The 17,609-nt window shown below is 28.5% G+C and overlaps 1 protein-coding gene across 1 annotated transcript in view; it reads right to left on the bottom strand.

Annotated features, from left to right (window-relative positions):
* Positions 1–2,952: 2,952 nt before the first annotated feature.
* Positions 2,953–17,609, bottom strand: part of LOC308640012 (trans-2,3-enoyl-CoA reductase-like) — a 72,256-nt gene continuing 57,599 nt past the window's right edge. The window contains 8 exon segments of the mRNA XM_081312086.1: positions 2,953–4,497; positions 4,502–4,587; positions 5,469–5,514; positions 6,044–6,129; positions 10,382–10,439; positions 14,197–14,240; positions 15,915–15,987; positions 17,244–17,349. Of these exon segments, the coding sequence (XP_081168212.1) occupies positions 4,462–4,497; positions 4,502–4,587; positions 5,469–5,514; positions 6,044–6,129; positions 10,382–10,439; positions 14,197–14,240; positions 15,915–15,987; positions 17,244–17,349 (535 nt within the window). The 3' untranslated portion in view covers positions 2,953–4,461.

Here is a 17,609-nt window from a genome sequence, read left to right as displayed (position 1 = left end):
CTGATAATATGAATCAGGTTCACAACAATTCTTTTAAGATAATGGTATTATTGTTCCCTAAGAAATTTCAAAACAACATTTTCTAGTTAAAATACATAATTTTGGTAGTACATACAGGAAATATCCAGCTATATAAGAATAATTCAAAGCTGCACTCCACATATAGATAATATATGATAAAATACTACCAAGAGTCTTGGAAATCTATTCAAATAATGCATAGTCAAAATAAGAATTAGCAATTGACAAAATTACTCTATAAAATAGCACTCTGGGTCATCACATACTACCAGTGGCAGATTACATAGAAGAAAATTAATAAGGCATATGTATCTTAATAGGGCATATGTATCATATATATCAATTTAGAGTTTCTTATAATGACTAATATCAAGATCATGAGTCTGTACACATAACTTAGAGGATTGGGGAAGATTGTATATAGAGTCCCTATATACCACCACATCCATCTCACATAACTCAGACATTTGTCAATCTTAGTGATTTTTAAATAAGCACTGGCAGGTTGGGGCAATATCCATCCATCACTCTACATCATCCTCTGTAACTCAAGTGACAAAATGATGAAATATGGATAAAATATAATATTGCTTTAATTACATGCATTTTAATTATCTTCCTTTAATTCTCCTGAAGATTATTTTATTTTTATTAATAATTCTATTTTTATATTAAAACTGTGGTGTGCTTGTATGACTTTATTTCCTGTTTTTAAATAATGAAACAACCTCTTCATAACAATTTTCAAACTGCAAATTGTTGGTTTGATTGTAATTCAAGTCTTATAGTCTCCTGCATGGAAGGGACAGTGTGCAGGTAATTTTTTTTAATATTTATTTTTTAGGTGTAGATAGACACAACACAAAACCTTTATTTTTATGTGGTTCTGAGGAAGGAACCCGAGCCCCGCTCATGCTAGGCAAGCGCAATACTGCTGAGCCAGAATCACAGCCCCCAAGTGCAGGTGTTTCTGAGTGACACATAGATAACAAATTGGTTTCAAAACAATAATATTCCTTTAGTCACAATTATTGACAGATTTTAAGGACGTTTAATCATCCAATAGTAAAATTGGAACAAAACAACAAAAAAATCCATGAAACTCTAAGACATTAATGAAAGGGACAGGCATACTTCTAAGTGTCAAAAGAAATGTAGGATGCTTTGAGAAGAGCAAACATGTACTTGTGAGGAATCTGAGTCAAATGGATCCCAGGAGTGTGGGAGAATTGCATGGCTGCAGTTATCAACTTTATCTTGTTTTTGTGCATATGCATATTTTAAAGAATATTTAAGGTTTAAATATTCAATAATCAAGCAAGGAAATATGCAGAATTTCAATTTTGGTTTATTTTTTTGTCACTTCAATGAGCAAGTTATCTAAAAATTTGAGGCTGTTTCAGTCCCTTCTCTATTCTTATTGATTGTTCACATCTAACACTGAATTCCATAAACAGATCTATCCAAAACTGAAATATGAAAAATTGGATAGGGAGTGTCAGAATCCCTTTACTGTTCTCCAATTGATATGGTTGATGATAGCAATAGATTTGTCCCTTTCCCAAATGTGAAAATTTTTGGCCCACCACTTACCACTTTTATGGAGATACCAAGTATATACATCTTTCATTAAATTAGAAATACACCTTCATGTATTTATCTATTAAAATCATGGAATGTATTAGTTATTAATATCAATAGAATCTTACTTTGACATAAAAATTACAAGTATTGAAATCACACCTACAGAAACTTTAGGGTCTGAGAATGTAAGTACTGTTTTATAAGAGTAGAGGGTAGGCATTTTGTGAAAAGAAGGTGCAATGAAATACATGTAGGGCAGGATATTACTTCAATAACTATGTTAGTAATGTTATAGTTAATTTATCTAATGTATGTGTATATAGTTTTCACCCTTAAATTATCCTTGTTTTTTTTAAGAGAGAGAGAGAGAGAGAGAGAGAGAGAGAGAGAGAGAGAGAGAGAGAGTGTTTTTTTTAAATATTTACTTTTTAGTTTTCGGTGGACACAACATCTTTATTTTTTTATTTTTATGCGGTGCTGAGAATTGAACCCAGCCCCCTGCGCATGCCAGGCAAGTGTGCTACCACTTGAGCCACATTCCCAAGCCCTATCCTTGTTTTTTTAATGGATATGGTCAAATTATTACATACACTTTAAATGAAATATGGCATATATTAATTTTCACTTTAACTTTATACTTAAATGCCCAATTTTCTGAACTATCTCCAGCAATTACACTCCCCCTTAGCACCAAACCCACAGAGATCTAAAACCAGTAAGGACACCTAAAATCTATGCAGTAATGAATTTTTTTTTCTACAAAAGATCCCATAAGCTGAAATTAAGTTATCTGTGTCAAAAGAACATCTGGGTTAATGTATGATGTTATCAGAGATTTGCTTTGTATCAAAAGGAATGGCAAAGTTCTTAAATAATGATACAAAATATTATGTAATGAATACATATTATTAGAATTTCATTCTAGTTTTTATTTTACATTTAAGAGAAAAAGCCATACACATTCATTTAAAGAGTTTAAATACAGAGGAAATCATAAGAGATCTGTTTCTGCTCCCCATCCTACTTTTCAAAGCATGATTATGAACATGTATTGAAGTCCAGAATTAGGAAACAATTGAGGTAAATACAGTGGGGATGAAAGTCTTGGCTAGAGAAAGAGGAAATATGTAAGAAATTACACAACTCAAAGAAATTATAGTCTGCCTATGTACATTCATTTATGTGTGTGGGCAGTATATATGCCCTGAGGTACAGCAACTCTATGAAATTCTATGAAAAAGAAAAGTTTTAAACTGAAGGTGTATATGTGGCTGGTGCAGGACTTTATATGCTTGTCCACCAACGTAAAAAAAGATGGTATAATTTTATCAAGCTCTCTTACTGATGTGTTTGACAATAGAGAAAAATACAGAGAATAATGTAGAGAAAAACATACAGAAACCCAAGAAGTAAAAATAATTAATAAATTTTGAAAAACTTCATAATCGAGGTATCTGTTAACTAAGGCATGTCTACAACAATAATTGAGAAGAAACAAATATGAATGAACAACCGAGATAAGGGCATATATACACAATACAAAGAGAAAGGTCAGTTGGATATGAATTCCTTCCTCTTTGCAAAAATAAAGATTTCCTACTTGCAAACAAATGTGCATATTTTGCCTAGTTTCACTCAAGATTCAGGTATAAAAACACCAACTTCCCTTAATGTTTCCAGGAAGGATATTTATGATAGATAGTTAATTACATACCTATATGAGACAAATGTGGTTTAATACACTAACCATTACTTTTAAGACCATTATATGGATGTCATGCTATTTTGCTGTATAGGTATTAGAGAGTTAGTGGTGGTTGTAACCTGAGATATTTTAACAGTAAACATTTAGGAATGAAGCTAAAGCTCTTAAAGGGATGAAACTTTTATTTCTTAAATAATTGACCACATACAATAAACAATTACTTGGTGCATATAAGTCTACCTTTCCCAAGATGTTTTTTCATATGTATATATGATCTAAGAGCTTTGATTAGGATATTTTGTTACACAATTATAAAATCTGAGAATTAGAAAGGCTTTCGAAACTTACCAATCTAAAGAATCCCAATTTTAAAATGAATAAACTGAGAATTTCTTTCAAATATTTTAACAAGTATACACTTTGGTCTTTATAACATCAGTCTTCTCTGAGAAACATATGTGCATAATTATATGCACAATCATACACACACACATACACACACACACACACACACACACACACACACACACACACCTGCACACAGACCTGAGAGGTTATAGGCATTTAACATATGTAAAAATAAAACATGTTTCTATTCTAAATGCCCATGAATTACTAATGTAATTTTAGCCATACAATCCATTTGAATAACATATGTGTATATATCTGAAAATATCCTATAATTTATCTTATAAAATAAATTACATATAGATATAAAATAATTTATACATAAACTTATCAAAATGCATATTTAAAATGATTTAACAAATAATGTTTTGAAAATATTTTCATTGTCATGTTTTCAGAATGATAATATACAATGTATAGATTAGGAATAAATAAAATGTGATTATTTATGTAAAATTCACTTTCAATATGAGTAAAATTTTCACAAGAAATTAATAACATAAGACATTTCACAGAGTCACAAAATAAACAATAAAGGAAAAAATTAAATTGCTCTCAAAATAATGTATGAAATTCCAGGGATGTAAAGGCTATGACTTTCAAAAACATTTATTTTAGAATTCAAATATTTTAATTGTCTTATGAAAGAATCGCTAGAGCTTAACAGTCAACTATCTTTCACAAAGTCTTATTTAGTGAATTTATATATTGCCTTTCTTTATACAAGATAAGAATCTTTTTTCTTATAATATGAATGGAATTATTGCTGATTTCCTGTGCATATGTGTTGAATTTCTTCACATAAATCTTATGTTTCTTTTGTGCCCACAAAGACATCTGGATACTCATCAGAAGTGTAAATATCCCAACTAGAAGAAAAAAAAAATTATCCTTTCTTATTTCTATGATGAATACAATAACTTATTTTGAACAAAGAACCAGTATCAGACACAACTTTAAAAACATTTGTGAAATATTGCAGTTTCTTATCCATATCCTTACATTAATTGACTAGCATAATGTATATTCAATCGATATTTATTGCATTTATGAATAAAGATAAAAATACATAGCAAGGTTCAAAATTAATCCACATTTTAAATATCTTACTGCTATACTTCCAAATATAAATTTTTGATCTGAAATTTTTTTTCAATAATACTTTTCCATATACATGTAATATGACTTTACATATATAAACAAACACATAATGTGATAAACCACATTAATTATGGTTCCAAATTGTACAATGGAACAAATAGATGAAATGGATATTACCTATATTTCTTCTAATATATAAAGAAAGCACTGCAATCAAATTTCTACCATGCACTAAGATGCACCATATTTGAAATTTCACATTCATGCTCCCAAGTTGTCCCTTCTTAGATTCTCATGAAAACTTCCATAAATAAGACATAAAATGGATTGTATAAGTGTACAAGAGAAAGTTTCAAATGAAGTGCATATTACCACTATTTTTAACAAAATCTCATTGCTTTATATACTTGAATTACATTTCTTAGCTTGGTTACAGCAGTAATCATATAGAGATAAATGATGTTTCAGTACTTTTAATACTACTAAAAAATAAAAATAAAGAAGTATTAAAATCCATTTGCAAACACACCAAATTAGTACAACAGTATCTTAATCTCAGAAACCACTCTTTTTAAAATATTCATGCACTTTGAGTAATTGTCAATAAACCTGTCAATTCACTTTGAGTAATTCTCAATAAAAGTCTTACCTGGCAGTGTTTGTGTCATGACTGTGAAACTAATCCATGACCCAATCTGTTAAATTAAAACATAAATTAACACATGCATACAGTTAATATAATAATTTGTTCACTTGAGCACTTAAACAGGTAATTTAAAAGATTAAATTATTAGAAAATATAGACATAGACTAAATTTCCAAAACTAATACTTCAATTTTTACATATGAAAGTCCAAAATTCCAAAAATAGTACCCTAGCCATAATAAAATAGAGAATATTGTCTTAAAAACTTGGATAAATATTAAAATTCTCAAAATCTCTAAAGACATTTTATATAAAGTGTTCAAACTACTTAAATGCAGATACATTTATGCACAAATATTCTTTTTCTTACAGTGAAAATAGTGTTTGAAATATACTTTTTAAATCTATAACTTGAATTGAAATCTATATCTCTGAACCCATATCTAGAGATAAAACGAATATACATTTCATAATAGATCATTATATATGATAATGTATTATATATATATATATATATGAACACATAATTTGCACATCATCATATAAAGTTCTATAATTTACATTTATGAACAACATACCTCATAGGTGTAGTTAGGACAAGAAACCAGCAAAAACAGCCATGTGAAGGGGTTATAATTTGGACGTGGAAAACAGGCATTATTTCCTTTTAGAAAGTAGAGTAAAATGTCAATGATGTCACATATTGTAAATTTGATTATATGCTTGTATAATCCTAAATTCCTGAGAATAACTACATACCACATGAAATTACATTGTATATTTACAACAACCTATTTTATAAATTGCTCAGAAGAGACCCAATTTCAAATGTTATGACCTTTTTTGACTCAGATAAAATAGCTATCATTTTTTTACCATATCTATAACTATATTGCTGTAACGTTGCACAATACTTAAGGATAAGAAAGTCCTCAATATTTTAAATAAAAATATTTAAATTTATTTTTCATATTATAATAGCTGCAGCAGTGTTATATGCTAAAATTATAAAGTATGCTTTGACAATTGCATGCTTCTTCACATTCTCCTTTAGTGTCAAAGTATATGTGTTTGGTTGAGATTATCAAATACCTCAAAACTCCCTTTGTATTAAATTAGCAAAAACCCAAAGGAAAAGATATAAGAATGCCATTTATATCAAAGGAGTGTGAAAATCTCTCATAAGAAGATTAAGTTGAAAATCAGTATAGTTAATATTCAGAAATACCATATAAATTATTTCTTCTCAGCAATTAAGAATGTTATTTACAGTTCTCATTATATTTAGCATATTGTCACTTGATTTTTGTTATTTTTTTCTTCAAATTTTTTCAAGAAACATTTTAGAAAATGAAATTTATAATGATATGAAGTTGAACTTTGAGCTGTGACATTTGTAAAATTAAATATGAATTATAAATGTACTGTTTTATTCTCCATAACAAGATTTAATCAGATAACAAATCAACTAATCTCTTTTGGTTGTTAACTCCAAAGTCATAATGAAATGTCAGTATGTTATTTTCAAAATTGTAACTATGGTTGAAATATCAAAGTAAAAAATATATTAAGCACTGTGCAGATTTCATGCACTGCTCATTTCAAGATAAGGGCAAACACAAATGCCATTTAATACCAGAGATTATCTCATAAGATTTATGTAAACACCTTTGTGTAATGTGCCTGTAGTAATCAAAAGAGAGATAATTGAGAAACTTACCCCAGTAATAGTCATTGAATTTCAGTGGTACCATATGCACAAAAGATAATTTGGATAAAGGCCTCTAACTTATGGGTTTTCAGCCCCTGGAAGTGGGTGCATGATCAAGAGAACACAAGTTCACATTTCTTCTAAATGTAATTTGTAGATTAATGGATATGTTTTATGACACAGAAAAACATATATATACAGAAAATGTTGTTTCTAGTGTAGATAGTTGGTATTAATTTTAATAGTATATAAGTTTAAAGATTACTAGTTTTATACACACATTCTCCATGATTTTTCTAACCTACACTTGTTATAATAGAGTTTCTATAAAATGAAAATCATAAGATTCCTTTTCTTTTTTCTAAGTTGCCCTGATAACCTTTAACTTGTGATCCTGCTGCCTCAACCTCCGGAGTAGGATTACTAGGTGCACTACCATGCCTGGTGAAAGTCAGAAGGGTCTTCACATTAAATTTCTCCACAACCCAGATTTTTCTTCCAGAGGAAAGAATTTATTCTGTTGATTCAGGAAGTGCTCCAGGAAGAACACCTTCATGTCTTAGCATTTCTTGGATTTTTTGGCTGAAGAAAGCAATCTAAGGCAAGGTCATCCTCTCTTCTTGGTTTAGTTTTCATCAAATATTTGATCAATACAATAAAAGATGACTCAATCCATAACAATGTAATTTATTCATTCTTGCATTAGAATGCCCCAAATGCTCATTGTAGATACTTCCTGAGAATGCATTGTTATCATTCTTTTTACATAAACATGATTTCTATGTTGTTGTTTATGAAATCACCTCCCTACAAAACTTCTGAACACTAACCTTCACCTTTGCATTGGCATCTCTTGGTTGTCACCAAGAGTAGCTCTAAAAGCAGATGCTAGAATGGACATTTAGAGTAGAATAACCTAATGAAGAGCCTGCAATGAGTACTTCACTGCTCAAAAATGCAAAACAGATAGTTTCTAAAATAAGATAGCAGTGCAGGTGTGAAACCTTTTATTAATGGAATATTGATATGTTATATTGATGGAGAGGAATGTTTTATCCAGTATAATTCAAAGAGTGAAATGAAGTGGTAGTTTCTGTCAACATACTTGAGAAAACAATTGCTAAAAAGTGTTATGATTAGTATTTAGGATAGTAAACAGTAGTGCTAAGATTAAACAAACACAGTATTAAAACGCACATAGAAGAATGAACAAAGTAACCACCCACCTTAGTGAAGAAGAAAATACATTCAGCACAAACACACATACACACACCACAAGCATTTGTGAACATCAGGGAACATAATCACAAAAATACCCTCCAAAACTTAAGTAGATATTGAAAAAACAGGAAGGTAAAAAATAAATTAATTGAACTCAAGAAAAAAATTGTAAAAAAAGAAAATCAACCTCAATAATATGGAACATTTTTCAATTTGCCTATAGGTGATTATGTACTAAATGTAGATAAAAAGTTAATCCCACAACAACAAAAGATAAAAATAGAAAGTGATGAAGATGCTGGAGGCATATGATGTATAACTTCCCTTACATTTCACACTATAACAAAACTAACTTTAAAACCATACTTCAACAAAATTTTCTATAACTAAAATAAAATATGAATCAGCCAAGTAGAAGATTACCTAAAGTCCTGGGAAAACTGATCTTGAATTACCAACTCTGTCACATAACTTTAAAAATTAATAGACTGTTCTGATAAAAAAGAGTCACCTAAGCCTTAAGTCAAAAAAAGACCAACTCAATCAAGAAAAGAAAATTAGGATAGGATATGATTTCTCAAAAGAAATATGCAAAGTTAGATAAATTGTGGAGTAAATATTATAATACGATGGCTTTCTTGCATGCATAATTTTAACATTGCAGGCTGTCTTAAAATTTTCATTTTGAAGTAATCACATCATAATCCAAATAAATTAAGAAGCTTGACAAATTGTTAGTAAGCCAAAATTATGACTAAAATTTGTGATATAAATAACATTAACAAGTTTAGCATTTTTATTAAATTGTATTGTGTTTTTCTCTACATCAAAAAATATTAGACTCTCAGAAAATTTTTATTGGAGATTCACATGCCTTTAAAGAGAGTCAGTATATACTATCATTTTAAAACAGATAAAAATAACATTTAACCTCTTTATGAAAGGTAAGCTATACTTCAATACAAATGAAGACAATAAACCATAAGAGAATTTGCACTATGTGAAATTTTCTCACCATGATAAATCATGGCATAGCATTTTTAGATATCCACACACATTATTGATGATCAACAAATTCAAAAAGTTGAGGAGTAATCATAATTTTATGTAATATAATAAAATATATTCTTACAGCACTGCTTTTTCAAATATTCTATGATAATAAATTTACTTTGTAATGTTGTATATTTTATTGAATTCAGCAATTATTTGAGAAAGCATTTAACATACTTCATCAGCCTATCAAGAAAGTGTGAAAAAATTCAGGTAGATCTTAAAACATGCTTGAAAACATAATTCTGCCTTTATATTTTTAGCTGGATCAATAAACTGAAGTCCAAATGTTGACAATTTCTACGTGAAGTTTACAATAAATGTATGTACTATATAGAAATTGTTGTATATTATTAAATCTAAACAAGAGGACTGATTTAACAAAGCCATCTTTAAATAATCACACACTATAAACTTTTTAAATATGTATAACTATTAAATTTAAAATATTCTTCCAGGTACTGCCTATTTTACTGTGATTGAGTTTTGGCTTTTTTTTTTAAAGTTCAATCTCATTAGGAAAAAAAATAAAAAGTCATTTGAACTATCAAGGATTATATAAATATTGGCAAATCAGATCATGATTGTGTGTTCAGGAATTTCGAATATTCATCAACTGATTTTGTACTAATTTACTTCTTAATCAAGAGAATTTTTATCACATATTTTAGTGTGATTGTTTGGTTTGTGTCAATGAAGGATGTAGCTGAAGACCTGCAAGCTGCATTTTAAGGGAATTATCATTAGGATGAATGTCATTTAGTTTGGAAAACATATATAAAACAAACAAAGAAACAAAATATGTGGTACATTATTCTTAAGTTATTTCCAACTGTTAATATTCTCCTTAAAAAAACTTGAAATAAAGCTTTTTAAAAATAATTATCAACAAAATTCACTCTAGGGAAGATAAAACACAAAAGAAACGAACCTGTATGATTGGGATGAGCCAACATTACATTGATGAAGTGATTCCCAGCTTCACAAACCTGCAACATATAAATTATTAAGTGTGATAAAGAGATAAACCAATGCCTATTTTTATTCTAGACAAAATAAAATCCATGTAATATATTAATTCCAAAGATGCAAGACAAACATTTTTACTTGTAATAAGAAAATTTTAAAACATTGTAAGCAACTATTTGACTATATTGAATATAAAACAACTAGACACAATGAGAAATTCTGAAAATATACTTTATCTTTTTTGATAACCAGGTTCAAATCACCTTATTAATCAATTAGTGTTTATTATTTGCTTAAAGCTTGTTACTCTACATAGATTTTCTTACCATGAACACATAGCGCACATTGCTGAAGACAGACTTCTTACAGTATTCTCAGTTCATTAATGCAGTAACAATCTTCTCAGAGTCAGTGAGGAAGTGTGAATCCCAGTGGTTTCAGCTCTTAAAATGACTATTGTAAGCAGTACTGCCCCACAAGGACCCTTACTGCTCGTATGTCATTGGTCCTCTTGATCTTGGCTCTTCCACTAATGTTCTGTTATAGGTCACTATAATCCTCTGAAAAGATCAAAGACTTACCACAGTCTCCTGGGACTAATAATACTGAAAATTTGCAATATCTATCTTTTGAAGGTGAGATACTTCCTTTGTTTGCCATATTTATCTTATCTGATATGATAAGGTATGAGTTCAACAAAGAAATACTTTCTTATTGATAATAGATTATTATTCAAAAGCATTATTATTTAAAGCCACTATCGTTTTAAAAGTAACAAATCCCCAAATCCAAGCATCCTTTAAAGTTAGTTCCTTTAATACTTATTAGTCTCTTAAAACTATCTGATTTCTTATTTTCTTTTCAAACATTTTTGTATGCATTTCTTCACATATAATAATATTTTAACAGACTGCAAAGTCTAGGTAATTCACACAAAACAGATGGCATAGATTTCAACATATTTAAATTTTAGAAAAGAAGTAGATTGAAAGAGAAAACCCAAATCCATTTCTCCTTTGTAAAACTGTTATTTGAAATAATCAACTTAGATAGAACTGTTCTTTCAGTAGATAACATTAAAAACATATTGAATACACTAAAACAATATTTGAAGATACCCAAAACAATATAATTATTAATTTCACACAAAGATAATTCCACAAAATAAGAGAGCCCCTGATTTTTAAGTCATCATTAGGAATATAAAGCTGAATTTTGAGTTTTCACTTAATAAATTTTGCTTCATTTTGGTTTGTTTGTTTGCTTGTGTTTTATTTATTTTGTTTTGTTTTTACCTGTGACTGTGGGTAAATATAAGATTTTAGCTACATGAGTCTATATTTTCACACCACATCTTTCATTTAGTAGTTGTGAGAGACTCAGTAAGTGAATTAGAAATTCTGAATTTTTTCTTGTCTCTTAAATGCAAATATTAATTCTTTTTTCTTTCTTTTTTCACAGTGCTGGGATTTGAATCCTGTACCGCACACATGCTAGCCAATTACTCAACACTGATCTCTATCCCCAGCCAGCTGCAAATATCAATTCTTAAATCTAAGGACTTTATGATGATTAATTCAAGTACCTGACATATATTATTTGTTCAATAAAGCTTGTGATAATTTTAGTTACCTATGTAATTACTAGAAGATCCTACATTGATCTTCTCTAACTTTGTCTCATTTTCAACTTCACAAAACAATTAATTGTAAATTAATGATTTGTTACATGAATGTTACATGTATACCTTTTTTATATGTGCACATTTCAATATAGATATCATGTCATACTTTTTTTCATCACTTACAATGAAAAATGAGATTATGATAAAAATATTTATTAAGAAACAAAACATCTTTGAAAATTATTATTTTTTTATCTGATGAATATGTTTAGTTTGAGATTATCAATATTTTGGCCATTTTAACCCTCAACCCATTTTCTTCTTCCTGTTCGTCACAACAAAAGTAAACATTGAAATCATCAATATTCTACTCAATGTCCAGGACATAATATTTCATATACAAAGCCGGAGTATTCATGTACTGATACATAATTTATCATTGGGTGCCCTTCCCCAAACATACCGGTTACATACCAAAATTAGAAACACAATATAAAGTGAATGAAATGTGGTAAATCAATAAGCTATATTTTTCATCTTGCAATGTCCTGATGAAACACTTATCTATATATTCTCTAAGGTTGGAAAAATAAAACAACTATATCTAAACCCTAGAAATGATTAATTTATTATCAACTTAGAAATTTCATAATGGATTTTTTTCTTTTTCAATATATTTTTATTAGTTCTTTTTAGATATACATGACAGTAGGGTATATTTTGACATATTATACATACATGAAGTATAACTTATTCTAATTAGGACCCCATTCTTGTGGTTGTACATGACATGAAGTTTCACTGGTCATATTCATATATGAATATAGTAAAGTTATGTCCAACTCATTTTACAGTCTTTCATATTCCCATTCCCCCTTCCCTTCATTCCCCTTTGTCAAATATATTGAACTTCTACTCTTCCCCTCCGAACTTCCCTTGTTGTGTGTTAGCTACAAAAATGAATGACTTCCTAATAGATTTTAAGTAATTAGGACTAGCAGTAATTTTCATCTTAAGATCCAGCTTTAAAACTCTGGGAACTATAATAGAAGTCAGAATAATAAGCAGCCTGCATAAATGTTGTTGGTATAATTTCTTCTTAGGTTAGGGCTGAGTAGAATTAGAAAATTCTGTTTTGCTCTAAAACTCAGTATATGATTTCATTATTTACTGGTTAATTTCAGAAGAACTTTAATATGAAACATTGGTATGCTACTCAGCATGATTTACACATTTAAGGTGTATTCATTCTTAAATTGGAAGTCTTCATTTACCATATTATATGTTAACAAAATGACTTAATAACTAAAGTTTTAGGCATTTACTATCATTGCTCTTGATTTACATTATTTAAAGCTTAAATGGTGTTAGATAATAAAATTTTCTTAGATAATAAAACAAAACATATAGTCCCATGTAACAGATAACAAACATAGATAATGAACATACAGAAACATAAAACAACATTGTTCAAATTTACTAAAAAATAATATTTAAATAAATATGCAAGCAACAGCACCATTTCCTGCTTTATAGTAGTTTAACAATTGAAGTAATATTATGTTTGACTTACTAATATGCAAATTGATATCAATTTTTACATAATTCAATCAATATACTTGTTTGGTTCCATAGAAAGGTCTGAAGAACAGGACTGAAAGAATTTGGGAAGACTCAGGCCCTGGGTTCAAACCCCAAAACCACATAAAATAATTAAAAAAAAAAGAAAGATAAAAAATTGAGGACAGACTTTTTCTTCATACTGAACTAAATACATTGACAATTTGGCCAAAGTTGTTTTGGGGATGTTTATTTAGTATACTTGTAAAAGTATTTGCTCTTAAAATTTTATAAATTGGTGACTTTATAATGGGAAGAATCACTGACTATATTTTTCAATGGTTACAATAATTCAAATTATTATTCTTCTTCTTTATAAGTGACTACAACATTTTGATTAAAAGATTTAGAGAGCTAATGAATTGATTATAGGAATTTATTTAATTTACTTCATTTTACAGCATTATATATAATATGTTGATACAAAAATAGATCTTATTTTCTGTATGACAAATCTTAAAAAGCAAAGTATTTTATGTTCTGAATAACACCAAATTTAGAGCATGCATAGCAAGTAAATATTTGATACATACCAGAAAATTGATAGCATATACTGTGACTTCCCTATTTCCAAATGCTAGAAAGTAGGAAAAGAATTTTGTTATGCAAACACTCACTTTGTATTGTCACCCTACAGATGTAATTCACAAAATGTTAAATGGCCTCATGGTCATGACTATTCCCTAACCAGCAGTATGGTGAGATATATTATTTACATCTTAGCGTGATACTAAAGTGTAATTGTTTTTGTTGAAAATAAAATACCTCTTTTCTAGCGCTATAAGGACATTTAAAGAAAATCTCCAAAATTAATTTATGTCATTAAGCTCTTTAAAAAATATTTTATCTCTCTCATTTATCATTTCTCAATTTAAAAACAAAACTATAATGGCCTAACAACATACAATAATATGACAAAATGCCTTTTATTTAATTTCTAACAATAAACACAAAATATTAATAATAATCAGTATTTTGCATAATTGTTTTTAAATACTCATTATTTTAATTGGTCAAATGTATGGGAGTGTTTTATAACAGGCACTATGTTAGCTAGTTTATATAAATATGTATAGATAAATATATTATAAATATATATATTATATAATATATTAAATATATTATAAATATATATTATAAATATATATAATATTATAAATATATAATATTAAATATATTATATATCTATATCTATCTATCTATATATAAATATATATATTTGTTGTTGTTGTTTTTTGGTACAAGGGATTGAACCCAAGAATGCTTAACTACTGAGCCAACTCCCAGCCATTTTAATATTTTATTTTGAAATAAGACCTTACTAAGTTGCTGAGGATCTGAGGATAGTCTGGATGCTGAGACCCCCCTGCCACAGCCTTCCAAATCACTGGGATTACAGACCTGCACCATCATGTCCAGCAGCATTATGTTTTTATTATAAAACTTATACCTGTTGTTTCCCTTAATATTATATATGTTTCTTCTTACAATGAAACATTCTTCTTTATCTAAATTGTAATAATTGTGTTATACTAATTTCTATTTAGCATTATTCTTTTACTTGTTGATACAACTTGACATAACTTCAATCAGCAATTTCCATTAGGAATTCATATAACAGACACTGCACTTACTGTATGCTTGTGATAAATTATAGGAAAAGCCAAAATCAAATCTTGCCTTAATAGAACTTACAGTCTGATCAGGAAACAAATACTAATAACATGCTCACATGCTGATGAATGACAATTTGTAAACTTGATAAATGTACCAAAAAGAGCTTCTAAGTAAGTGATTATAACAGGTGTGCAGTTACCAACTAATGCAAGACATGACTTGTCACTTATGTATATCTATAAATAGAGTAAAGTTATATAGATTTAAGCATTAGTTGCAAAATTTGCACTTTGTATAACTGCAATAACATGCTGTGGTAACTGAAATTTAAACCATGATATATGGCACTAGAATAAATATATATTACAAACCTGTAAGGTGTGGACTGTCTATACAAGATACTTACTTTCCACTTGAAATCTGTATTGTAATGTAACAGATGTTTCACTTAATTTGAATCCTACTTAAATTTACATTTACATAATAATGTTCAATTACAAAAGAAATAGAAAATTTATATTTTAACAAATATTTTCAATAAATATTTTGTATAAAAAATTGTATAAATTGTCTAAGCTAGAATTTTGATATTAGCAATTTAGTATATGGTTATATGAGAAGAAATTCTACATACATGGTGGTGTATACTGTGGATGATTAATGTAGTAGGCAATCCAAGAAGTGAATCCCCAGTAAAAGGCACAACCCTACAAATAGACAAAGTAAAACAGAAGTTATGGAAACTATACTTGTCAAATACTCTAAAGCCAGCTCATATATTCATTTCATATACTGAGAATTTTTTGCATAAAAATTATATAAATTGTCTAAGCTAGAAAAATAAATTTCTTCAATTGTTAAGGGAGCATTTTAAAACTCTGTATCACTAAGGATGTATATTCCCTAGTACCACTATTATTAACATTAATGAATATTTACAATATAGGTAAAAAGTAATTTTTATGTTTTAGAAAGATTTATCAAGAATGGTTTTGCATATTAAAAATATGAATGAAATAAAAACTAATTACTGCATAAAAAGTTCTAACCATAAATGGAAAAATAATGAATTATTTAATCATTAGCAAATATATATCTTGATTGAATAGAACCTCTCTAATATAGACCAGATTTATGAGTACTGAATTATAACATACAGATCATCTACCAATAGAATAAATTTGATTGCCTTCTGTCAAAAATAAATAAATAAATAATTGCTTCTTTGCATGATATATCTTTTCTTAGCATTCTGGGCTTACTGCTGTGTTACAACAAGAGCAACAACAACAAAATTAGATGGGGACATTTTAGAAAGCTGATATTTGCCAAAAATCGGGGCATTTGTGTGTGTGTGTATGTGAGAACATATCTTTTAAATAAATTTCAAACTGAAAATCAAATTAAATTTGAATTTGAAATGACAAATCAAAGTGACCAATGGTGTCCATTATAAGTTTTTAACTCAATCTTTTAAAAAATTTCCCATGTTTGATAGCTTTTTGGTAGTTGATTATTGTTGCATTCACCTTTTCTGGGAAAAGCAAAAACTTTAGCATTACACTATCACTTTCATAAATAAGATATAGTTATTGTCATATTAATCATACACAAGTGTGTATTTTAGGAGTATTCATATGTGATATCTATCCTTTTCAAGAGGCACTTAAAGAATCCAAATTCAGTGCTCACTCTTCCCAAAATGAAAAATGTTCCTTGGAGTATCTAGTTGATCTTGTAAGATAAGGTCCTGGCAAATCTCTCTAAACTTTATTGGCTGAGGGTAGCTCAAATAGAATTGCTCAAGGAAGGACATTTTAGGAACATAAGTTTTAATAAATGTTGACACAATCAGAAAAATTTAGTCTTGAGGAAAAGATGATTCAAAGCTTAAAGCTTTGCTAATGATCAATATACTCATTTTCTCAATAATAATTAAAATACAAATAACATTAATTCCCACCTGTATCAAATTTTTCAAAGGTGTGCGTCCTGCAGAAACTTTGTGAACAAATAAAGTTTCCAAAAGATATCGGATATAATGTATACAATGGAAGAGGCAAGCCAAACTGGAAAAAAAAATACATAAACATAAACATTAAATTCTCTCCCAAAATTCTTTCTTGCTTTGTGTTAATTATTTTACATGTTTGTTACTTTACTACACTATCCACATATTAGAAAATATTGATTCTGGTAACCAAACACAAATGTTTACTTTTATATTTTATTCTAGAATTCTTCTAAAGTTAATAATGAAATAACAGTTGTAAGAATCTGTACTTCTGATAATAAAAATGTTTTATGATATAAATCCTAAACTGTTATG

This window comes from Spermophilus citellus (assembly GCF_964194105.1).
Source record: "Spermophilus citellus genome assembly, contig: SCAFFOLD_191, whole genome shotgun sequence".
Classification (NCBI taxonomy): Eukaryota; Metazoa; Chordata; class Mammalia; order Rodentia; family Sciuridae; genus Spermophilus; species Spermophilus citellus.
This window is presented reverse-complemented; position numbering and strand designations above follow the sequence as displayed.